The sequence below is a fragment of the Cnephaeus nilssonii genome, assembly GCF_951640355.1.
Source record: "Cnephaeus nilssonii genome assembly, chromosome: 19".
In the NCBI taxonomy this organism is placed as follows: Eukaryota; Metazoa; Chordata; class Mammalia; order Chiroptera; family Vespertilionidae; genus Cnephaeus; species Cnephaeus nilssonii.
Window position 1 is genome coordinate 8,211,265 of NC_137090.1, and position 25,394 is coordinate 8,236,658.

Sequence of the window (25,394 nt, forward strand, 5' to 3'; positions counted from 1 at the left end):
ACAGAATAGAGGCGAAGCTCTACACACATTGTCTTTCCAAATTCTTCGTCCAACGCTCTTCCCACGCTCGCCCTGAATCCCAGCCACAGAGACCTCTCTAAGGGTCCCCTGGAACACCCCAGGCTCTTTCTCACCTCTCTGACCTCCCCCAGGCTGGTCACCCGCCCCCTCCAAGGTCATCCGAATGTCCTTCAAGCACCTGAGATACTTTCTCTGACTCCCTCAGGCAGGGGTCACTGCACCCCAAAGTTGTCCAAAAAAACATAATGCAAACCACATAGGTAATTCCAAATTTTCTAGTAGCTACCTACATGTAGTAGGTTGAATAATGGCCGCCCAAAAATATCAAATCCTAGCCCCTGTCACTCTTACCTGATTTGCAGCTGTCGTGAAGGATTTCAAGATGAGATTGCCCTGGATTATCCAGGTGGGTCCTAGATGCCATCACGAGTGCCCCGACAAGGGAGAAGCAAAATGAGGGAATAGAGGAGAAGGTAACGCAAAGAGGAGGCAGAGACTAGAGCGATGGGGATTCTGGGGCAGCCACAGGAGGTGGGAGAGGCAAGGACCAGATTCTTCCCTGGTTATATTTCATCGAACCCAGTATCAACATCATACTATCATTTCAACGTGTGATTAATATAAGAATGACGAATGAGATCGCTTACGTTCTCTTTTTCCATGCAAAGTTTTTGAAATCTGATTTGCATCTTACACCTATAACAGCATCTCACTTCAGACGAGTGGGATGGCACAGTTTCAACAGATTGTTTAAGGCCGTCCGTTGAGGTCAAGTTACAGAGTCCGTGATGGAGACACATTAGGAAAGAGTGTGAAAGCAAAGGCTGTGTGCTCCGTGATTGACAGGAGCGGCAGTGATCGGGGAGGGGGTCCCCTGGAGAAGGTCCTCCAGCCTAGCTCCAGCCTGAGCTCAAAGCTCCGTTCCCAGACCAAAAAGAAAACGGAGAACAGACAAAACCTGTGCGCAGCCTCCATTCCAATGAGCCCCTGTGCTGCCCAGGAGGGCCCAGCCCAGCCCAGACGGCCCGGGAGGCGGCTCTGGGAAGGGTCTCCTGCCCACGGCCTTCCCGCCTTCCCAAGGTCAAGGACTTCACTCTCTGCAAGCTCTGCCAACCCACGGCCCCTCCCCCGGGTGGCACGTGGTCAGAGGAATGCCCAGAGCCAGCGCACCTTGGTCTTAACAAGTCCCTGCCCAACCAAGCAGGGCTCCCCTGATCATGTGATGCCTGTGGGGGCAAGGCGGGGAGCCGAGGGCCGGGGAAGCAGGGAGTTTGGGAGCCCCTCACACAAGCCCAGCCCCAGCCCCCCTCGGGCCAGGCCAGGCCCCCACCCGATGCCTCCCTTCCTTGTGCTGGGGCCAACCCCACCTGAGTCCTGAGCCCACAGACAGGAGAGGGGTGGGGCCTGGCGGCTGTCAGCCACGAGTAGGGCCCTGAGGGGAGGAGGGAGGGCAGGATAGTGGGTGCTCTTAAGTCTGAGGTGAACTGCGCCTTCCCTCACTCCTCACCTGCTCTCCGCGCTGTCTGATCCCAGGAGCCAGGAGTGAACGCAGCCGCTGCCTGCCCTGGACACCAGGTAGGTGCCTTTCTTCAGCGAGGAGCTTTAGGCAAGCACCTTCCCAGCTGACTCGTTGAACCCCGTGTCCTCTGCTCCTCCGCTTCTGGGGCCCGGGCTCAGAGCGCAGGTGGGGAGAAATGGGGACGAGGCTGTGGACGAGAGAGACATGGTCTCAGGACCACAGACCCGGGACTTGAACGCTTTGAGGGAGCAAATCTGTGCCCTTCTGAGTACAGATGAGAGAACCAAGGTGCAGGGAGGGGAAGAGGTTTGCCCAAGGTCACGGAGACTTGGGGGAAGGGTCGGGCATAGGACCAGGCCTCCTGCCTCCCAGCCTGGTCCCGAGCCCCGGGGCTGGGCCCCTCAGGCTGCTGGGCACCCAGAGGTGGGGGACCATGGCCTTCGCTGGTCCTGCGGTCCCTGGGTCTGGGTGGAGGGGATGAGACAGCCAGAAGCCACTCTACCAGGATGGGGCTGAGTAGGCGTTGGACTGTTGAGGCAAGGGGCTTTGGGGGAGCCTCGGGCTTCACTCTCTTCGACCCTCTCCCTTTGCTGACCTGGGCTGGGGGGAGGTTGGCTATGAAGCAGAGGAGATGTGCCAAGGTGGCAGGCTCCCCCGCCTCCTGAGCTCTGGGGAACAAAGAAAGAGATCTGAGTCAAAACCTGAAGGGGGAGTGGGTGGGAGGGACCTATAAATAGGACTGCGCTGGGTGGCGCCCTCCCTGCCCACCATATACCCCCACCCATATACCCCCACCCACCCCCTACACACACACACACACACACACACACACAGTCCGGAGCCCCAGGGACCCTCCCCTGCCCCCTCAGAGCAGGGAAGAAAGCTAGCAAAGTGCACTGGGTGGGGGCGGGGGGGGGCAGGATGTCCAGGAAGAAAACACTGAGTCCAGGCCCTGCCTGGGGCGGTCCAGGCTGATTCAGGGACCGTTCAAAGTGAAAAGAGTGTGAAAAAGAGCCTCCCACGCTTGCCCCTCGGGTTCCAGAATCCCAGGATGGAAAGAGGTGAAAGGGGTCCTAAATCTATGAAGCAGAGGCCTAGGGCGTGGGAGCCTCGCCCCAATCCCACCACCGGGCCCTGTGGGCTGTGTAACCTCGGGCAAATCCCTGAGCCCCTCCAGCCCCACGGGAAGAGTCCCCGCCTCACAGAACCGTTGAGAAAACGAAATGAGTACGTTTTAAGTACGTATCTGTCGTTATATTATCCCCATTATAGAGATGGGACAAGTGAAGTCCAGAGAGGAGAGGACACTTGCCCGGGGCGGCACAAAAGCAGTTTCCAAATCAGTAGGCAGGCATCCTGGGTCCTCATCCTGGGGGGAGACCCAGGCCCCCAAGGTACTCCATAAAGTCAACACCCCAGCCTCCTCTGCAGGGCCCAGACAAAAACCCTGCAGGGTACGCCGAGATCCTGCCCCCAGCAAAGCCAGGCCTCTGGGAGCACGTGAGGGGAAAGCCACAGCTCCGTGTCCTCAGCCGCCCCAGGAAGGAGCTCAGAGGCCAGTTCCCGTCCACTGCCATTTATAGGCACGCTGCAGGAGCCTGGGGGGTGCCACCCGCTCCAGGACCCGGCCAAGGAGAAGTCTGGCAGGGGCTGGCTTTTCTCCTTCACTCACTGTGTGACTTGGGCAAATGACATGCCCTCTCTGGACCTCAGGGGTCCCTCTGCATGTGAACTCAATGTGGTACAAGGAGTGAAGAGCCCGAAGCCCCAGGGCCTGGGTTCGAAGCCCAGCTCTATCACTTTTCTTCCCCTCTCTGAGTCTCGGTGTCTTCATCTGTAAAATGGGCTGGTACTAGGGGTGCAGAACTTCCTCGGAGTGCGAGATGAGAGTCAGCACGTGTAGCACACATAGATGGGCTCCTGGCACGTGGGGGAGTGCTCGATAAATGGGAGCTATTATTATTTTTTCTTATGAAGTTGTTCTGCTCTAGACAAGCCCTCATTTCTAAGTAGCATTTAGAGTGATCCAACTGCTTTCACAAGCAGCACCTCACTGGTTCCGTGTCGCTCTCTGGCAGGGGGCCGGGGGGTGGGTGCAGGGCAGGAATTCTTCCTTCATTAAGGAATGAATCCTTAATTAAGGAACGGTTTGAGCTGGAAATCGAATCTGAATCTTCAGGCTCCAGAGTCCGTACTCATTTCATTGGCCCAGGCTGGCCTCTACCTTTTCCAGCACTGGGGGTCCGACTCTAAAGCGGGATGTGATGGCAGCGTCTTGGGAAAAGGGAGAAGCAGGGTTGAGGAGTATTGGGGGGCAAGTGGGGAGGCTCGGGGCCTGCAGTGGCAGTGTAACCAGCATGTCCCAGCTGCTTACAGTTTTCTTGGCAGCCTCAGTCCTACCACCTCTGGCCTCCTACCCAGCCCCACCTGTAGGAAAGTACTAACAGGTGGTATTAAGGTTAGACAACAGGAAGAACTTTCCACAGGAAGGGAACTGAGGAAGTTGAGACATCTCTTTCCTGGATGGGCCCCCAGGGAGTGAATATCATCTGATGATGTCACTCCCCAGCTCAAAACGGTTCTGTAGCTCGCCCTTGCCCTCAGGGTTGAGACACCACTACGGAGCCCAGCCTGCAAGGCTCTGCAGGGTCTGGCCAGCCTGGTCCCCCCACCCCAACACCCCCCCCCCCGATCTTTTCCTCCATCTACCCTAGGAGTTCCCTGTTTCCCGGGTGCTCAAGAATGCCTCCTGATCCCCCCTGTCTGTCAGGCTTCTGAAAACACCTGCCTCATCCCCACCTACCTGGCCAGCTAGCTCCTGCTTTTTCTTCTTGCCTCCCTTTACATGTTTCTTCCTCCAGGAAGTCCTCCCTGACCTCCCCACCCGTGCCTACTGAGTCCCCTCTGCTTTCCCTCCTCCCTGGTGACACAGCTTATGATTGCTCACCTGCTCACTTGGTTTCACACCCTGGCCCCTGGGAAGTAGCAGCTAAAGGCAGGGGCCCAGACATCAGGCAGCCTGGGGTCCAGTCCTGCTCTGACACTTGTTGGCCACGCACCCCTGAGCAAGTTACTTCCCTCTCTGTGTTCCCATGCTCACATTGTAATGTGGTGTAATTACAGTGTTACCTCAGAGGGTTGTTAGGAGGATTTTAGAAGACTGTGTGTGTAAACAGCAGAGCCTATGCACACAGAAATTGCTCGGTAAACATCAGCTAGTATTTATTTAACAAATAAGGCTGGGACATAGAGGATATTTAATAAACTTCTATTGACGTTGTTTTATTTAACAATAACTTGCATAATGCTTAGTATGTGCCAGGCACTATTCTGCGCATGTTACAAATATTAACTCATTCTGTAGATAAGGAAACTGAGGCACAGGGAAGTTAATTAACCTGCCCAGTGGTGGAGCCAGGATGCAAACCCAGGCAGGCGGGCTCCAGCATCCATGAAATGAATGCATCGATATGCCTTTGTTTTGGAGGGAGAAGGCAGGGGCTTCATCCACAAAAGACACTCAGCTGCCACCCTGTCCCCTCTCAGGTCCTGGGAGCTCCTGGTTGGCAAGTGACACCTCTGGGACCTGGTGAGACGCTGTGAGGTGAGGCTGGTGAGAAGCCAGAGCTGCACCGCCGGGTCGCTGCCCCCACCATGTCGCAGGTGATGCCCAGTCCCCTGCTGGCAGGAGGCCACGCCGTCCGCTTGCCTCCCTGCGAGGAACCCAGGAGGGTCCTGCACCCAGCACCCAGCCCCAACCTGCCGCCCCAATGTCCCTACTACACCACAGAAGGCTGGGGAGCCCAGGCCCTGATGGCCTCCATGCCCTGCAGGGAGCCCCCCAACAGGCTCCAGCAGGCCCCACAGGCTGGAGCCAACGCCAGCTGCCTCCTGCGGGCCCCTGGTGAGCAGCCCTCAGGGGCCCTGGAGGACCTGGACTCCTACATCGGCTTCTCACTGGAGAGCCTCAACCAGATGATTCTGGAACTGGACCCCACCTTCCAGCTGCTCCCCACAGCGGCCGGTGGCCCGTGGGCCGAGCCCACTCAGAGCACTACCTCGCAGAGAAAGAAAGAAGAGCCTGAAGCCTTGGGTAAGGACCAGGGGCGCAGCGCCAGGAGGGGGGCTTGGGGACCAGACCTGGTGGAGAAGGAACTTCCTGTAGACTCAGAGGAGCAGGAGGCCGTGTCCTGTGGAGAAATGACATGCAGCCTTAACTACTTACTGAGCTTCTCTGCTTTCTCTGCCACACAAAAGGGAAAAATACAAGTGTCCCTCACTCTCCCCCTTCTTTTTGGCTCCTGAGTTTGGAAAGTGATGGATGCCTGTTTTGTGGGATTTTTCAGAGAATGTAAATAAGCTAATAATATTTTTTTTTCTACATCTCCATGCATTATAAATACGATACATGTGGGGTCCCTGAACCTTGCTACTCTATATGGTGTCTCTCCTTGGGTCCTAACCTGGGCCCCTTACATTTTTTGTAGGATTTCTATTTGAACCCCTGTCCCTGTTCAGGGGAGTATTACTCTGGGGAGGCCCAGGCTGGAAGGAGTAGGGTTGGAGAGACATAGATTTCAGTCTAATTAGGGTGAATTTGTTTTGTTTAAGCAGTAGGGTGCTAGTAAATGTTTAACAGCCGGCTTCCTGGTGGGGTGGGGGAGAGCCCTGATATGAAGCTTGTACCAATTTCCACGGTGTAAATGCTCCCACTCCCAGGTTCAGGCTACCAACGTGATGTCACTGAATGTGGCATTAGAAAGAGATACACAGCAGCAGACCACTGTATAGTACAGTATTTACACCTCACCAATACAACAGATGTAAATAACCTCAAGAGTATGGATAATAGTTTAAAAAAATAGTGAAATCACTGGGATGTGATGAATTTGGAGTATTTATCACTTCTGTTTTTCATATAAGTTGTTTCATTGTAACTTTATATACTTTAATTTTTTAAATATATTTTATTGATTTTTTACAGAGAGGAAGGGAGAGGAATAGAGAGTTAGAAACATCGATGAGAGAGAAACATCGGTCAGCTGCCTCCTGCACACCTCCTACTGGGGATGTGCCCGCAACCAAGGTACATGCCCTTGACCGGAATCAAACCTGGAACCCTTCAGTCCCCAGGCCGATGCTCTATCCACTGAGCCAAACCAGTCAGGGCTATACTTTAATTTTTAATAATGCCTGAGTTTAGCAACCAGCTGGACAAAATCCTGAAAATTTAACAACCAGCTCCCCTGAGCTGGTACAAGCTACCTCCTCCAGGACACCACTGAACCTCGGGCATCTAGAAATCCCTGCATCTGGCTTCAGTTACCCAAACAGACTTTTCAGTATACTCTGAAGATGAAGGTCAAGGAGCAGCAGCCCCATTAGACAGGCTGGAAGACTGAGGCTTCCAGGGATTTAAACCATCAACGTGGGTCAAGGGGTGTGGTTAGGATTAGAGATAGGATCCATGAGCACTTACTCTATCCAGGCACTGTTCTGAGCATTTGATAGCAGAACCTTTCATCCTCCCAATTGACCCCCAGGAGATGACCGTGTTAGCCTCATTTTACAGATGAGAACACCGAGGCTGATAGACTTGAGTAAGGAGCCAATCTAGCCTAGTCACTGCGGCCGGGCAAACCTTACACAAGCTGTTTACTCCCCTTCTTCGTGTCTCAGATTCCTCATCTGTAAAACATAAATGAGTTCTTACCTCAAAGGGTGTTGCAGGGATTAAAAGAAATCACACTGGTTGGGTGTTTATCGCACATCCCGGCACACTGTGAGTCATTATAAATGGTGGTTGCTTCATTAAACACCAGGGTTGCGTTTAGCACCAGCCCCAGGGCAGGTTCAGGCTCTGGGGTGAAAGTGGGCCCAGCACCCAGGTCCTCTGGCGCCCGGGTTCCTGACCCGCCTTCTGTTCCTCCCACCGAGCACTGCCTGCCAGGCCTCTTAAAAGAACTGCCTCCAGCCCTCAGGAGTCTTCCTGCTTCCTAAGGCCAGTGCTGGGCATGCCCCTGCAGGAAGGTGGTTTGGACCTAATTGCTGTTGGCAGGAGCAAGCCCTGGGCACCCATGTTCATGCCCCAAGGCAGGGGTTCCACACACTCAAGGCCGGTGCGGGTGAGACACGTCTCTGGGGAGCAGCCACATGCATGTGGGTGCGGGTGTTGACGACCAGGCTCTTCCTCCACGGGGCGAGGGGCAGTGAGTAGTCTGTGTTCTCAGATGCCCTGGGCACGGCCTGCCGTTCTGAGGATGTGTCCACAGGACTCAGGCACTAGGAAGGCAGCAGTGGTCAGGCAGTCCTAAAGGAGCTGCCTAGCTCTGTCCCAGCCCCTTCGGATGGCATTTTGTTTTTTAAATCCTCTCCTCCAACCTGCACTTGGATAGCTGCAATGTCTGGGCGCTCACTACCTCCTGATTCGGCCCAGCCTGGTCAGCTCCCTGTTAGAAGGTTCCGCTGTGCCATCACTGCTGAGCTGCACTTCCTCCTGCATCTTGACCTCCCGAATCCTTCCTCTCAGACCACCACTACCGGGGACAGAGCCAGCTCCCCCGGCCCAGGGCAGTGTCCTAGTTCTGGGCACCAGGGGGAGTTTCATGCGGCCACATGGATGCCACGCAGGGGACCCCCTTTCCTCTGCGCTCATCCTTCCAGCTTTCGGGGTATTGAAGGGAAGACGTTCTAAAACTGCAGTGCCAGCCGATGCTCACTGTTTCTCTTTCCTAATTTGGCAAAATTGAAAATTAAACATTAGGCCTGGCCGGCATGGATCAGTGGTTGAGCATCCAACCTATGAACCAGGAGGTCACGGTATAGGTCAGGGCTCATGCCCGGGTTGTGGGCTAGATCCCCAGAGTGGGGTGTGCAGGAGGCAGCCGGTCAGTGATTCTCTCTCATCATTGATGTTTCTCTCTCTCTCTCTCTCTCTCTCTCTCTCTCTCTCTCTCTCTCTCTCTCTCCCCCTTCCTTCCTCACTGAAAAAATTAAAATATGTTTAAAAAAATTAAAATTAAACATCGGTGATCCCTCCCCTAAATACAGGCTGGGGCAAAAGTAGGTTTACAGCTGTGAGTACGTGAAACACAGTTTACTCTTGTATTATTATTTATTAACTAGAGGCCTGATGCACGAAATTCATGCAAGGAGCTCAGTCCTCGCAGCCCCAGAAGGTCGTCCAGACAGTTGTCCGGAAGGATGTCTGTTCGGTCTAATTAGCATATTAGCTCTTTATTATATAGAATTATTGTATTGTTTTCCATACAAACAACTATAAAGCTATTTTTGCCCACCCCTGTGTATGCAGAAGGTTTTGGTAATGCATGATCCCAGCATCTACCCTGCAAAGGAAAGAGTGATAACCTCATTTTACAGCTGAGAACACTGAGGGGAAGCAATGGCCCACGGTCACACTGCTAGTGATGGTATAGGTCAGGCCTAAAAGCCCAGGCTTCTGGGCTTCAAGGTCATGTCCTTGCCTTTCTCTCCTCCTTGGAGCTAGTTTCCCACCCTCCAGGGCTGCACAGAATAAATCCCTTTGGAGGCACGGGGGGCCCTCTTCTGAGGCCCCATCTCCCCAGTGCTCCAAACCTCCCCCAGCTTCCCTGCCCCAGCCTCTTGCTTACCTTCCTTCAGGCTTACCCTGGGAGGAAGGGGGCGGAGGGACAGGTTCCCATCCCACAGAGGATGTGGCTCCTAGAAGCCACCACCATATATATTCCTTTCTTTATCCTCTCTGCCACCCCTCCCCATCTTTGGAACAGGCCCCCACATTTCATTTTCCAGCAATTTCTGCCAAGCAAGGCTGTTTGCCAATCCCAAGTGGAAAGTGTCTAATAATTGTCTCTCCTCTCCCCAACCACGTGACCCCACCCACCCACCCAGTCCACCCACTGAGCACTGCTCAGACTTGCCCCATGGGCTGTAAACAGTGACTGCACCAGGTGATGGGTGGGGGCAGCCACCTCCCCTAGCCACATCTACCTCAGGGCAGCAGCAGGAGGTGACTCAGGCTCCAGACTCCTCCTGCACTCTCCCCCCTGCTTGCTCCACCCGCCAGCAAGGCCTTGCGTAAGTGTTTGGGGGACCCAGTAAGGAAGGGGCCCACAGCTTCCCCAGACCAACAGGCCCTCCCCAAAGCAGCCAAGCACCTTCTCACAGGGCAAGGCCTTGGGAAAGGGTCCCAAGGAACCCCTCCTCCCGGAAAACGCCCCCAATCAGAGCAAAGGAGCAGGAGGGAGGGTTCCTCTACTCCCTGGCTGTGTGGCATTGGATAACTCACTCACCCTTTCTGAGCCTTGGTTTCTCATCTGCTATATGGAATTAATAATATTTCCTACTGCAACAGAGTTATCGTGAGGGCTGAATAAACTAATACAGGTAACAGTGCTGGCCCAAAGCACTTAATGAATACCCGCCTTTACTAAAAATTGTGCCATAAATGTTAGCTCCACTCCCACCTTTCTCTGAGCCTCAGTTTCCTCCTCTTTAAAAGCAGTATCTTCTGACATTGAGCATAACGGCTGTTGTAAAGCTTGAAAGGATTATGGGTGTAAGCACTATAAAGGCCTATAAAAATACAAGTTGTGCTTGCCAACCTTCCAGAAGAATCCACCCCATTCCAAGACCTCATTTCTTTCAGAGCCCACAGTACATTGTGCCAGATAGTCTCCTATTGCCCTCCACAGTGGGACCCACACCTTCGCCAGCGAGTATGAGCCATCTGCCCCCAAAAGCAGGCAGGGAGAAGATGTTCCCAGAAGCCCACCCTGGGCCGGACTCCAGGCTCCATTCATCCCTGTGTTTTATCCTCACCACCACCGGGGGAGGCTGGTTTTAGATCCCCCACTTTGCAGATGAGGAAACTGAGGTTCCGCGTGGTTAGGAAAGTTACCCGATGCCTCTTGGCGGGAAAGTGGCAAAGCCAGAACGCACACCCAGGTTTGTCTGATGACAAAGCCAGGCCTGTGCCTCCACCCCTGGAACAGCAAGCCCAGGTCAGCCTGCCAGCCCCTCACCTGATGCAATCCTGCACCCCAACCCTGGCCCAAGCAGGCTCAGACAGAGCGGGCTGGGGCAGGCCGGGACTCCATAGTCACAGCCCGCGCGGTGCGTGTGCCAGAACCCAAGTGGGTGGGAGGCCGGAAGACAGGAGCTGAGGGTGCAATTTCCCGCTGACTCTGGCCCAGTTTCCAACCTGGGAAGGCAGGGGCAGGACAGCCCTCCAGAAACCAGCGGCTGGGGAACCCCCACCTTCCACCACCCTTGCTGGGTGTCCATCCTCACCATGGGGAGAACCACAGGGCACCCTACTTCAGGGAGGGACATGGTCTGGAGACAAGGGTCCTGGGTGCCCCCACTGGGGAATGGAGAGAGCTTTGCAGTGAGTCAGCAGCCTGCAAGTGATAACCAATCACTGTGCCCCAGCCACCAGCGTGGCCCCGGCTGTGGAGCTCCAAGGCTCAGCGATGCCGCAACCCCTGCCCTCAGCGAGCTCCTGCTCCAAAGCAAAGTTCCCAAACTCTAAGGTGGATCAGCCCCCTGGGATTCTTGCTAAAATTGCAGATTCAGGTCCAGTAGGCCTGGGGTGGAGCCTGAGATTCTGTTCATCAGACCCGCTCCCAGGGGTAGTGTGCTGCTGGCCGGGAGCACAGTGATGACGCTCCATGCGCGCTGGAATCACCTGGGGAACGAAACAAACAACCTGAGGCCTGAGCCCACGCGGGAGGTGCTGGTCCCATCGGTGGGGGGTGGAGCCTGGGCATTAGGACTTTGAATGCTCACTGGGTGGCCCGAGGGTGCAACCGAGCCTTGGCCGTAGGTACAGACGTAGAAACAGCTTTCACACACCCTGAGGAAGAGAGGCATCAGGCGATGTGACTGGCACACTCAGGTAAGCGGTCATTTCAGCCTGGAGTGCGGGGCATACACCAAGGCTTCCTCTGTGTCCGTTTCAAAGGGCTTACTATGTGCCAGGCGCGGTGCTGGGCCCCTACATTCCTCTCATTTCATCCTCGCTGTAACAGCAAGGGGCTTGGCATGGCCACCCCCACTTTCCAGGTGTGGAAACTGAGCCTCTCTAGGTGAAGTCGTTGGCCCAGCTCTCTCAGAGAGCAGGCGGCAGAGCCACATCTGAAACCCAGGTCTGTCTGCCTCCGAGGCCTGCTTATTCCACTGCATCTCCCCACCCAGGGAAGATGCCACAAAGAGGGTGACGTTGGCACTGGGCCCTGAGATGGAGCCGGATGCTAATTCTGAGTCCAGTGAGCGCCTCCTCTCTGACCCTGTTTCCTCGTCGACAGAAAAGAGGGGGGCCCAGACCGTCTTCAGGACGCTCCCAGCATTCCTGTCCTGGGAGTCCAGGCTCCCGGGTTTCACCCACGCTCTGCTTCTCTCCCCAAAGATATAAAGTACATCGAGGTGACCTCCACCAGATCAAGGTGCCACGAGGGTCCCCAGCGCTGCTCCAGCCCATCTGTCACCCCGCCTTTCGGCTCCCCACGCAATGGTGGCCTCCTCCTTTCCAGAGACATCCCCCGAGAGACTCGGAGCAGCAGTGAAAGCCTCATCTTCTCTGGGAGCCAGGGCATTGGGCACCAGCGCCCTCCTCCCCCGGCCGGGGCTCTGTCCTCTCATCCCCCACCCTCTCCCAGCATCTCCATCCCTTGCACGAGGAGCCAGGCCTCGGGCCCCCACGGCTTTGGCTCCCCCCTGATGGCTTCTCCAGGCGTGGAGAAGGGCCTGGGAGGCCCGGCCACACTCGGAGGCAACGGGGTCTCTGTGGTGTCGGCCCGCCCAGCGACTGATGTCAGCTACGTATTTGGAAGGTAGGCCACTCCCACTATAACTCCTGGTGTTGTCTCCACAACACACACACACACACACACACACACACACACACATCATAGAGAGGTAGCCTGCTCTGTCAGCAAAATCTGGGCATGCACCAAAAATAAAAGTAGCTTTTCTCTTTTATGCCATCCCCACCCAGTTCTCTGCAGGACCTCTGCCCCCCACACCGATTCCAAAGCCACTGTGCCAAGGCAGTCCCTGGCAAGGAGACTGGGATCCCACGGCCATGCCCACTGGCACCGGCCTCTAAGCTCAGGGAGAGGGCGGGCTGGCTGCAGCGCTGGCCTCCTCCCCTTCTCCAGCTGGGGAATTCCCTCTGCATTAGCGCGGACAGGGTCCGATCCAGGTCCAGCCTGTGTGCAGGCCTCCCGGGGGTGATGGGATGATGGAGAGGCTGGTGTGACAACTCAGTCAGACCTGCCTGCCTCGCTGGGAAAGCAGAGGGAATCCCTCCAGCCCACATGGCCTGTGGAGGGTCAGCTCACTTGGCTACTTTCATTGACCAAAGACTGCAGTGCAGGGACATTTCTGTATCTCTCAGCACCCCTTGGGGATCGGGTAGGCGTGCCTTTTGCTCTGGGCTGGAGGGAGTGGAGTCTATAGTATTTTGTTTGACCAAAGCCATAGACACCCAGGTCACTAAATGACAGGGCCTGGCTCTGGCCCCCGCGTGCCCACCTCCCCACCCTAACACTCTGCCCCTCTGGTGCTCTCTCCCCCTGCAGCAGCCAGTCCCTCCTCCGCTCCAGCATCTCCAGCCCGCAGTCATCCTCTAGGTCCTTGGAAAGCCCAGCCAGCTCCTCCTCCAGCCTCCACAGCCTCGGCCCAGTGTCCCTGTGCACGAGAGCCAGTGACAACCAGGTCCCCAGCAACACCACCCCAAGCAGGGGCCAGCCCCGAGCAGCCTGTTCCCCGCCACTGGCCAAGGAGCATGCCAGCAGCTGCCCCCCATCCATCGCCAACTCCATGGTGGACATACCCATCGTGCTGATCAACGGCTGCCCAGAACCAGGGTCTTCCCCACCCCAGCGGACCCCAGGACCCCAGGACTGTGTGCGACCTGGGGCTGCTTCTGCCGGCAACCCTTGTCCAGCCACCAGGAGCCACAGCCAGACCCTGCCAGAGGCCTCTCCCACCGCATCCCCCCATGGTACGTAGTGAGCCAATGCCTCGAGCACTGTAAGGAAATGACTGGGATTCGGGGTGCAAGGTGAGGCCTTTGAGAGTAATTTGGGGCCAGATTGCAAAAGGCCTTGAACACCAAGCTTAAAAGTAGGTTTTTTAAAAATATATTTTTATTGATTTCAGAGAGGAAGGGAGAACGAGAGAGACATAGAAACATCAATGATGAGAATCATTGATCAGCTGCCTCCTGCACGCCCTACATTGGGGACTGAGCCTGAAATCTGGACATGTGCCCTGACCAGGAATTGAACCATGACCTCCTGGGTCATAGGTCGATGCTCAACCACTGAGCCACGCTGGCCAGGCCTAAAGAGTAGATTTTACCCTTTAGGCTATGGGAGACCATCGGAGGGTCTCGAACAGGAGAGTGATGGAGTCAGAGGCTCGGGTCAATGGATCGCGCTGGCAGCTGCGTGGCAGATGAATTACGGGCCTGGCCTGGGCAGGGAGAGCAGTTTCTATTTGGTTCTGTTTGGGCTTTTATGATGAAGTGATCCAGACAAGCTGAAACAGAGCCTGAAGCAGGGCGGGGCAGGGCGTGGAGGAGAGGGGACAGAGCCAGGAGACCCTCGGGATAGGGAAGCAGCAGGCTCCATGACTAACGCGTGAGAAAGAGGGGGAGAATCAGTCAGTCGTAACACTGACGTCGGTGGGTGACGAGCAGAGCAGACCGAGCGGGGGGGGGGGACAGGGTAACGGAGACAATGCATTCCGTTCAGACAGCGAAAACCACAAACCAGCAAACACCCCACTTCCCGGAGTCTGTGACTGCAGGCGTCCAAGAGAGCAAAACCAACCAGAACCCAAAGCAGTAAACACAGGCTGAGCCTTAGCACCCTGGGGCTCCTCTCCCGTGAACAGAGCCGCCAAGCCCCGGGGACACTGTCCCTCCTCACTCAGCCATCACCTTCCCAGAGCTTGCTTCTGTCAAGGTGACTCCGGGCAGGAGGGGGCGGGGGCGGGGGGGGGGATGCTGACTCGTGGGCTGCTCAGCCCCACTCACAAAGCCATGTCAGTGTAAGCAAATTACGCGGCACATACGCCCTTGAATCTGCTCTGACCATTTTCCTAGGACAAATCATTTGCAGATTTTAGTACCGTTTTTGTGAGTTACACTCAACTGGCCACAACACACCTTTTCAAGATGCTGAACCACGGCTCTCTGCCCTGGGGACCCAGAAAATGGGCATTTTGGCATCTCAAAGAGCACATGTACTCAACGGGGATAGTCCCATCCCGGTTTGGTGATGCCCCGGGATATCACTAATTGTACCCTGGGGTCTTATCAGATTCTGCAATATTCTCACAACAAAATCCATTGTAACTTCCTAGGCTATTGGAGCATAAAAGACCCTCCGAGGGGTTTTTTTGTTTGTTTTGGGGGGGGGGTGTTTTTTTAAATATATTTATTTCAAAGAGGAAGGAACAGGGAGAGAGAGCTAGAAACATCAATGATGAGAGAGAATCATTGATCAGCTGCCTTTTGCACACCCCACACTGGGGATCGAGCCCGCAACCTGGGCACGTGCCCTGACCAGGAATCAAACCGTAACCTCCTAGTTCATAGGTTGCCGCTCAACCACTGAGCCACGCAGGCCGGGCCACAGAGGGGTCCACTCAGTCCCCTCTGGGCTTTAGGAGAGAAACATGTGTCCCAAATCAGAGTCAGGAATCCACCTCCTGGCTTCTGAGCACACGCTCGTCTGCCCAGACCTGCTGTTTGCCTTTTCTTCTCCTTTCCTTTCATTTTCTTTCCCAAACTGAATATGTCCCCAAGCAAGCTGTAGGGTGAGTAAGGGGGAAGACAGTGTGAAATCAAACAAATGCTGCATCTCAGATTCACTTATTTATCCCTTACTTCAGTCCCCAGCAGGCAACACCAGATGTGAGAAACTATTGCTCATTAAATTGAGATTTTTTTAATCTATTTGCTTTTGATACCAAGGATACAAGGGAAGACTCCTAAATCCTAGATGCGCCAAGCCCTGAAATTCTTCTGTTGGATTTTGCCTCGTTAGGCAGTTGGAGATACCATGGGGTCAGGGTAGGAGAGGGTGGGTTGAATGGGGCCAATGGGCAGGTCTCCCAGCTCCCCTCTGTCCAGCCTACAGGGTTCCCCTTCTCTGTTTGTCTCCAGGTCCCGCCAGGGACATGCAGCCCACCATGAAATTTGTGATGGACACCTCTAAGTACTGGTTTAAGCCAAGCATCACCCGAGAGCAAGGTAAAGGGAAACAGTGTTTCAGGGGACGAGGCTCGGGAATCAGGTCGGGGCCCCGGGTTGGGCCAGAAGAAGGGATGGCCCGTGGCAGGTCCAGGGAAGGGCAGTGTCCTGCAGACCTCATGACCTGAGGAAATAGGGACTGCAGCAGCAATGGTGGAGGTTAGACAATAGAAGGGACTTCCTGGGAACAAAAGATCCTGTCACATCTGCTGTCTGATGACCCTCTGGGGCTAGGGGACAGGGGCTGTGCACGTGGGGCGGGAGCTGTCTCTGACCCAAGGATTGTTCCAGCAATCGAGCTGCTGAGGAAGGAGGAGCCGGGGGCTTTCGTGGTGAGGGACAGTTCTTCATTCCGAGGGTCCTTCGGCCTTGCCTTGAAGGTGCAGGAGGCCCCCGCACCTGCCCAGAACCGATCAGGTATGCACCTGTCTCTGTCCTCACTCAAGGGAAGGGGGTGTGGTGGGTTCTAGTCCCAGCTCGGCTGCTAGCTTGCCGGGCGTCCTTGGGCCAGGCCGACAGTGACTCCTGGAGGAGGGTCCGCCTCGGTCCTCCCAGCTGCCCTCCAGCGCCCATGGCTCTGGGAGCAGCTCCTCTCACAGGGGCCTGAGCTGCCTCCACCTCCCCATCGTCTCCTGGCGGGAAGAGGAGGAGGAAGATCCAGGCCCTCTCCCGGCTGCTCTCCTCTGGGAACCCACCTCCTCCCCAACCGGATGTATCACGAGGGGACCTAATGTAAAACGTGTGTGTGACAGCTTGTGGCCTACTGTCTCACACGCACAACACACACCGATGGGCACCCACCCGCCCCAGGCACTGTGGAAGGCACCAGGGTACCGCCCTGGGGAAGGAGATTACAAACAGGCCATCACAGTGTGAGGCACCTGGGTGGCAGTCCCTCCCTAAACCCCAAGATCGCAGCCCTGGCCCTCAGGGAGTCTCCAGACTGATGGGGGAGCAAACAGATGAGGTAACTGAGGCACCAAGAGTTAGTGGGTGACCCCTCTCCCCCAGAACCAGTAAGTGATACAGTGAAAAACCAAGGATGAAAACCAACCGGGATTGCTCTACCCTGTAAGTGCCCCCCGGGGTGGTGTTGGTTATCCAGAAAGCCTTGCCCAGGAGCCAGAGAGAGGAGGCCAGGGGGCGAGGTGGGTTCTAGTCCCAGCAGGGGCCATTGCTCAGCCTCCCAGGCCAGCTGGGCTGGGCAGGGACCATCTGGTGGAGAATAATAGGGCCTGGGAGGGAGCGAGGATGGGGAGAGAGAACCCAGGGCGAAGAGATTTGACCTAACCAGTCATCGGAAAGCATCCCTGAGAGCTCTTCAGACCCAGAGAAAGGTCTGCTGAAGGGACCGGTACTGGATGCGGAAGCCCCTGAGCACAAGGGCTGGCGCCTCCTTTGCGGGGGGCCTCAGAGATGGGATTCCCAGAGGCTGGGGGATGGGCCATGAACCCCCAGATGGACCCGGAGCAGGCGGGTCCGGAGGGCTAACACCGGGCTCTGGGCTCTCACCCCCCGACACGCTCTCTTCTCTCTCTGTCCAGGAGAGGACAGCAGTGACCTTATCCGCCACTTCCTCATCGAGTCTTCCGCCAAAGGGGTGCACCTCAAAGGAGCAGACGAGGAGCCCTACTTCGGTGAGCCCGCAGGCCCCTGGGTGGGACCGGCCGTCCCGGGCCGGGAGGGCGGTGGGAGAGGCCTTCTCACGCAGGGCCGCCTGTTTCCCCGCAGGGAGCCTCTCGGCCTTTGTGTGCCAGCACTCCATCATGCCCCTGGCCCTGCCCTGCAAACTCACCATCCCGCACAAAGGTGGGTCTGGGCCCCCCGGAGGCCACATCAGGGCACCGGCTCTGTTGTTCTCACTAGAAAGGCTCCTAGTGGCCACGTCTCTCCTTATGTGTGGAGTATGTTAGTGTCACAGTTAACGGCGCGTGCTCCACGGCCCGTCAACCTCTCCACGTCCTAGCTGTGAGAACGTGAGAATGTTTCTCTCTCTGAGCCTCAGCTTTCTCATCTATGAAATGGGGACAGCCATCATCATATCTACTTATCGGACTGGTGAGAGGATAAAAGGAGATCATTCAGGCCAGGCTCTTAGCACGATGCCGGGCACTGAGTGGATATTTGAGAAATAGTAGCTTTCTTTGAGAGGATGAAAGAAGCACACACATCAGCCGGTTTGGGGAGATTTGTGGGGTTTTTTTCCTTCCAAGTCTAACATTTATTGAGCACTCCCTCATTCATCCATAGCTCCCTGCAACCCTGTGCAGTAGATGTTGCTGTTACCCCATTTCACAGATAAGAAAAGCCGGGTGGTAGGCATTAAGTAACCCACTCAAAGGCACACAGAGTCAGATGTCACGCCCAGATCAGGAAGCCCCCACCACCACCAGAGTTTAGAGCCCAGCTGCACCCCCAGATGGAGCAGGCCATCTCCTCTCAGGCGTGCAGGGGGAGCAGCAAGGGGGCTTCTGGGAGAGGAAGCAAGAATGGGGGAGCCTCTGGTGGAGTGAGGGTGACAGTCTCCCTACTTTCAGCAAAGAAAGGCCTGGGGTTGGTGTGGACTGGAAAGAAGTGGGCGGGGTGGGGGGCCTCTGGGGACCTCTGAGGACCGGGTCACTGCAGCTGTCCAGGGAGGAGGGAGGAGTGAGGAGTGAGGAGGGGAAGGAAGATCAAAGGACTTGCAAGCTGGGCGCTGGCTGGGGAGCCCAGAGTGGCCCCGTTTGCCTGATTACGGTAATCGCACCTGGTTTCTCCTCCAGTCACTTCCTGGAGGCGTGGGTGGGGGTGGGGAGTATGTTCAAAGGGATTAATGAGGCCTGTTCTTCTGAGAGGGGTCCATTCACCCCACCCCCGGCCCCTCGGGGCCTGTTCCTTTACTTTGGCTCAGAATTGGGAGGCGGAGACGGAGCCTCAGACCCCGCTGCAGACAGCAGGGCCTCCTGCCTGAAGCGATCTGCGGGTGAGTGGTGTGTGGGAGGCTCCGGGCTTGGCTGTACCCCCGGAGGGCGCCTCCCAGCCCTGCACGCACGCACACGCATGTCCACACGTGTTTCCCATCACAGCTGTATTTCTTCATCTTTAACAAGGTGTCACATTCCTTCCCCTCTCCGTAAACCAGGAGATCAGAGGCTGCAGGGAGTGGGCCAAGGGGAAGAGGGGCCCAGAGGAGGGGGTTGGCGAGGCTGACACCCCATCCTCCACACGCTTGGGCACATGCACACGTTCTGGGCTCTCTGCAGTGCCGCTCTGGAGGTTGTTGCTGGGTCTGCTACCCTCTGTGGGGTCCTGGGGTTTCCACTGGGGAAGGTCCCGCCTCCTCACATCCAGGGGCCAATCACAGATCAGCACTGGTCTGAGTGACAGCTCCTACTCTGTGCCCCTGAGCACAATGGTCCCCTCCCCATTCTTATCTTCTCTTGCTTCTCTCAACAATGAACCTGGGCTCCAAGGGCAAAGGTGGGGGAGGGGGGTAGGAAGCAGCACCAGCCATGGGCCAGGACAGAAGGAAGGTTTGCCTGGACGTCCCTATACACAGGGCAGCATTCCCTCCCTTACCCACCCCCTAATCTGGAAGGCAGTGCTAAGCAACAAATGATCCCAGAGTCCTCCGGGCTTGGCTGCAAATCACAGTCACCCACACAGTCTCTGTCCTTCTGCCTGGCGGCTCAAAGAGGAGACCTCCTGGGTTTCCGAAGAAGAAAGGCCACCCCGCCCCCTGGCTCTGGGCAGAGGAAGGACCAGGGCCGGGGTGACCTCGCCCATCCCATGGACCCTGGCAGGGCCCCGGTGAATCTCTGCATCCCACAGGCTGCCATGTTCTGTACCTGAGTTCTGTGAGTGTGGAGACCCTGACCGGAGCCCTGGCTGTGCAGAAGGCCATCTCCACCATCTTGGAGAGGGACGTCCTCCCCACGCCCACTGTGGTCCACTTCAAAGTCACGGAGCAGGGCATCACCCTGACCGACGTCCAGAGGAAGTAAGGGACTTCCCTTCCCCTGGGGTGGCCGGGCTGGGCAGGGTGAGCGGGAGGGGATGGCCAAGGTGGTTATGGATCAGCGAGGAAGGCAGAGTTCAGGGTCCGGGACGCAGCGGGGTCCATGACAGGCTGAGTGACTCCAGGCAAGTCCTCTGCCTTCACTGAGCCTCCCTCCCATGACCTCCTGCCACCAAAGTGTCCTTTCACTGTGACGGATGCAGATGGAATCAACCAGCATTCATTGGTCATCGACTAAGTCTGTCCCCGCGGATAGAACATCCGCCAGCCACTCTGGCTGACCACTGGGACCCAGTGGGATGCGGTCCTGCCTTCCCTGGGCTCAGGGATTTACAGACCAAGACGTAATTCCTATCCTCAGACATAGTGGGTGGGGAGCAGAAAGGGGCTAGAACACCCTGGGATGGGCTCTTACCAGTTCCGCTTCTCTCCTGCCTCCTCCCAGGGTGTTTTTCCGGCGCCATTACCCCCTCAGCACCCTCCGCTTCTGTGGCATGGACCCCGAGCAACGGAAGTAAGTTCAAGGTTGGACCCAATGGAGAAGGCTGTACAGGGCCTAGGTGCCCGCTGAAGCTTCTGTCTGGCTCTGGATTGGGATCCCAGACAGAGCCTGTGACCTCAGGGGCCAGGAGCAACAGAAGGAGGGGAAGGCGGGGCATGGTGGGGGTGGGGACACAGCTGGCCATTCTCCCCCTGCTCAGCTGGAGTCCATGGCATGAAGCAAAGGCTCAGTACTCACTACTGTCCACGTTCCCTCCCACAGGTGGCAGAAGTACTGCAAGCCCTCCTGGTAAGGCCTTCCTGTCTGCTCAGTCATCTCCCTGAGTCAGGGTCCCAAACCCGACAAGGGGAGGGAGTTAGAGAAGGAGGGAGGCCCCGCCTTCCCTTAGGAGCCCATGGTTTTGATGGGGTTGGCACAGGCCCTGGCCCTCAGGGAGTCTCCAGTCTGATGGGGGAGGCACGGCTCTGATTTGAGGGACCCTTCATCTGTAGGGAGGCTCCTGTCTGGTGGCCAAAACATGTCCTTGCTCTCCCCACGCTGCTGGGTAATACACAGGTCCTGTCTGTGCCCAGGGAGCCCCATTTCAAAAGGAGGAAAACACAGATTTTGAATGCAGGGATCTCCCAGTCTGGCAGGGAAGACCCGCCCACCCCCTCCCAGAGAGTTCCCATTGTAGTGAGGTGCCGGGCCACTTGGCTAGGGAAGGGCCAGGGTGGAGCACTGTGGGCCAAGTTCCCCCTCCCCGCCTGGTGCCTCCCTGGGGCCCCCTCCTCACTCAGGCTGCCCTCTCCCACCAGGATCTTTGGATTTGTGGCCAAGAGCCAGACCAACGCACAGGAGAATATGTGCCACCTCTTCGCGGAGTATGACACCGTCCAGCCAGCCTCACAGGTCATCAGCCTGGTGGGTGCTCTGCTGCAGGACACAGAAAGGATGTAGGGGGGATCTCCCTGCACGTGCTCCCAGATATCCCAAGGGAATTGCTCAGAAATCCCCTCCACCCCCTGAACAAGCGGCCGTAGCCACACTGATGGACCAATGCATTGAACTGAAGGAGAATGATACTACGTCGAAACCCTTAAACCACTGTGACCTTCATCAGTGACCTTCATCCAGACCCCCCCTCCCAGGCCTCAGTTTCCTCATCCATGAAAGGAGGCCAATAGACAGGGTCAGCTGTTCTTCTCAGACTTTTAGGGCGGGGGGATCCGAACAAGCTCCCTGTGATTCTGAAGCACACCCTCATCTGAGGACCCCCACATGAAAACAACCTCTGAGGACACCTGACTCCATCAGCCTGGATGCTACCGACACAGCAGCCTGAGTTACAGACCCGTGCCCCTGTTTCATGGCAAACAGCAGGTGCTGGGTCGAACCAAGGGGCCCCGGCCAGGGCTGGGCTGGGAGCAGATGGATGCAAGGATTCAGGGCCAAAGGAGTGATGGACTGACTCTCTTTCCCTCCATAGCTGTTCCTTCCCCCATTTCCCTAAAGGCTTGTTGGGCAGCTGTTCCCAGGATGCTCCAGGCCAAGTGGCCATGGCTGTTAGAGCAGCTTAGCAAGAAGAACTTACCCCTGTGGGCAGAGCTGACCCAGCCCTCCTCACGTTCTTGATGTCTAATCCCCTCCAAGGCCAATGAATGTCAAAGCCCCATCTTTTCTTTTTCATTTTTGGTAAGCAAGTGCCCTCTCCCTGGTGTCACAGCTGCCCTGGTGTTGCTTGTGTAACCCACACCTGTCGTGGACACAGCGAGATCCCTGCTCTCCAAGGCAGACACAAGGGTCAGCTCCACTCTTTCTGAGTCCCTTGCCTACACACACACACACACACACACACACACACACACACACACACACATGCACGCACGCACGCGGTGCCCTCTATAGTGGTGTAGCGTCAACTAGGCCTACAGCCACAAAGAGGCAGCAGAGAGTCAGGAATGCAAACAGGCAGCCACTCCAAGAGGCTTGGAGAAACTGGGCGGTCTTTCCCACCCCAATCCCAACCCCCCTCCCACCGAATTCTCCAGAAGCTGGGGTAGTTTTTCTAGCAGGCCTGGGGTCCTAAGGAAGCCACGCCATGAGGATGGAGAGGGAGGCTCAGAGAAGCCCACTTTTGCTCTATGAGGAACAAGTACCTCCTCCCTCCCAGCTGTGGACCTTGCCAGAGCATCATTATCTTTGGCCAAAGTTGGGCCTGAGGGATTATGATTTCAACCCAAGAAACCAAACTGGACTGAAGCGGCCCTGGGCTGGCGGAACCGGCTGAGACCAGCCCACCCAGCCTGTGGTCGGGCACTGCCCCACCCCCGGAGACCGCAGGATGCTAGACAAGGTTCTCAAGGTCACAGCGCTCAAGTTCTCAAGGTCAAAGCCTGGGGGCTGGCAGAGAGCCCTCCATATACCCATGGGTGCCTGTGTAGCTCCCATCACTGAAAATAAAGTGTCTGTTTTTGCACAACAGTTGGTTCCGAGGCATTCAGGACTGTTCCCCCGGAGATGGAGACCCGAACAGAGAAGGGAGCCTGAGCTGGCAGGTGGTAGCTGTGTTTTAGAGAAGACCACCTGTCCCACACTCCCTCCCACACCCCTGACCACAGCAGTACAGTCTCCACTGGCATCCACTTCATAAACCATCACTCAAACCATGTCGTGTCCCGCACATGCCCAACACATCTGTTCTTCATGACCCCTTTCCTGTCACTCCGCCAAGAAGACAGAGCTGGGATTTCCCCTGTGTCCCGGGGCCGGAAGGGTAGAAACAGGGGAAACAGACTTTACCCATTTGGAAAGAATGAGGGCCATGTTACCAAGTAGACAACATTTCAGTTGGGTCTTTAAGGATGAATAGGAGTTTAGCATGCAAAGAAGGGGAGAAATCAACTTTTATTGGGGGGGTTGGGGAGGGGGGTCCTGTGTACTAAGTACAATGTGAGACACATTATATATGTTTAATTCCATTTTACAGATTAGAAAAGAGATCCCTAGGTGAACTTGCCCACATTCACCTGGCTAGGAAATGGCAGAGATAAAGGATTCCAAATCTGAGCCCACTCTACTGTCTCAGCATTCTCAGACAAGCAGGTAGATGAACTTGTGTGTGAAGCCCACGGGTATGAAAGGGTATCACTTTTAGTGGAGCTAAAGTACATGGTACCCAAAGGATTCAGAAGAAAGAGACAGGAGCTGCCTCATCAAGAGCCCCGGGTATTGATTGGAAGATGGCAGCGTAGGTAAATGCCGGTACTCGCCGCCTCCCACAACCACATCAAAATTACAACTAGAATACAGAACAACCATCATCCAGAACCACTGGAAAGCTGGCTGCATGGAAATCCTACAAATAGAGAAGTAAAGAAGAAAGCACACTGAGACTGGTAGGAGACTCGGAGGCACTGAACAGGCTGGTCCAGCATCCACGTGTGCCACTTTTTTAATTGGGAGGGAAATCGTCCCTGCAGAGGCCGCTCAGAAGAGCAAGGAGTCCCAGCCCCACACCAGACCCCCAGCCCAGGGTCCCAGAGCTGGGAATAGAAGTCCCTATGGGCAGTAAGAACTAGGAGCTGTAAAAACCAGTGCGGATTGAGGCTCAGTGACACAGAGGCTGCTGGAGGCCCAGCTGTTTCTCTTAAAAGGCCGCACCATGAACTGAACGTACAAGGTCCTGCTTCCTCTGAGCTCCAGCACCAGGGCAAGGCTCTGGGAAACACAGACACATACGAGGAGGAACTGGATTGTCTGGCATCAGGGCAGGAACTCCAGGGCAGCTTTCTCCCAAACAGAGGTGCTCACAGGGATCATTGTTCCTATGCTGGGATCTCCCCAGTTGCAGGGCTGACTGGCAGCCATTTCTGTTTGCTCCACCCTGGTGATTCCCTAAGACCCCCACCTCATTCAATTTACAACCCCACCCAAACTGCATGCAGCAGCTTTTGCATATGAATGGCCTTTTCTTGCTCAGGGTAAAATCTCTCAAACAAGCTGCCACTGGGTCAGGGAGTCCCAAACCTATCAATAAAAGGTCCAAGACCTGGCACCAGCACCAGCCTGCCTTGCTTCATAGCTGGGCCTCATCTGGGCACTTCCAAACCCGATACAAAGAGGAGGAATCTGCAGATCTCTCTGTAGCTCCCGCAAGGTGGCCCCAGGCAGTGGCTGACTTTGCACCTCCCTGGAGACCCAAGAGCCAGTGTACCAAGTGGTCAGTGTCAGACCATACCAGATTACAACTCTACACATCCATAAGCAACACACTCAAGGGGCAGACTCAGTGAGCACCAAAGCCCCACTGAAGCAAATCCTGCTCCATAGGAGTGTCCCCTGCACAGCAGCTCTCCCACTATAGCCACAGCAGGTCCTCACAGCCAATTGGCCTGGAGGTCAATTTCTCCCAGTGACACCAACAGCCATCAAGTCTCAACTACAACAAGACTGTGCTCACAGCCCACAAAGGGGTGCACCTAGAGCTCCCAGATCAGGTGACTGGGGAGGCTGAGCCACTGGGCCCTATAGAACACCTACTACACAAGGCCACTCTACCAACTCAATGAGACATAGCAGCTCTACCCAATACATAGAAACAAACACAGGGAAGCAGCCAAAATGCAGAGACAAAGAAACATATGAAGGAAATAGAAGAAAGCAAACTACTGGATATAGAGTTCAAAACAATGGTTATAAGGTTACTCAAGAATCTTCTAGAAACCTCAAAAAAAAAAATGGAAAAGGACCAGTTAGAAAGTAAGCATACACTGACTAAAATAAAGAATATGCAGGGATTCAACAGTAGAGGATTCTGAGAATCAAATCAATGATTTGAAATATGAGAAAGCAAAAAACACCCAACCAGAAGAGCAAAAAGAAAAAATAATCCAAAAATATGAAGATAGTGGAAGGAACCACTGGGACAACTTTAAGTGTACCAACGTTTGCATTATGGGGGTGCCAGAAGAGAGAGAGAGAGCAAGATATAGAAAACCTATTTGAAGAAATAATGACAGAAAACTTCCCCTACCTGGTGAAAGAAATAGACTTACAAGTCCAGGAAGCACAGAGAGTCCCAAACAAGAGGAACCCAAAAAGGACCACA

At 55.6% G+C, this 25,394-nt stretch overlaps 1 protein-coding gene across 1 annotated transcript; it reads left to right on the forward strand.

The window, feature by feature from the left end:
* Positions 1-1,234: 1,234 nt before the first annotated feature.
* On the forward strand, positions 1,235-24,861 carry TNS4 (tensin 4). Its single transcript, XM_079798240.1, has 13 exons — positions 1,235-1,596; positions 5,087-5,633; positions 11,949-12,372; positions 13,123-13,547; positions 15,720-15,806; positions 16,098-16,223; positions 17,351-17,443; positions 17,538-17,615; positions 18,697-18,768; positions 19,617-19,785; positions 20,249-20,317; positions 20,567-20,593; positions 21,103-24,861. The coding sequence occupies exons 2-13, from the start codon at positions 5,195-5,197 to the stop codon at positions 21,242-21,244; spliced, it is 2,151 nt and encodes a 716-aa protein (XP_079654366.1). The 5' UTR covers positions 1,235-1,596; positions 5,087-5,194; the 3' UTR covers positions 21,245-24,861.
* Positions 24,862-25,394: the final 533 nt, after the last annotated feature.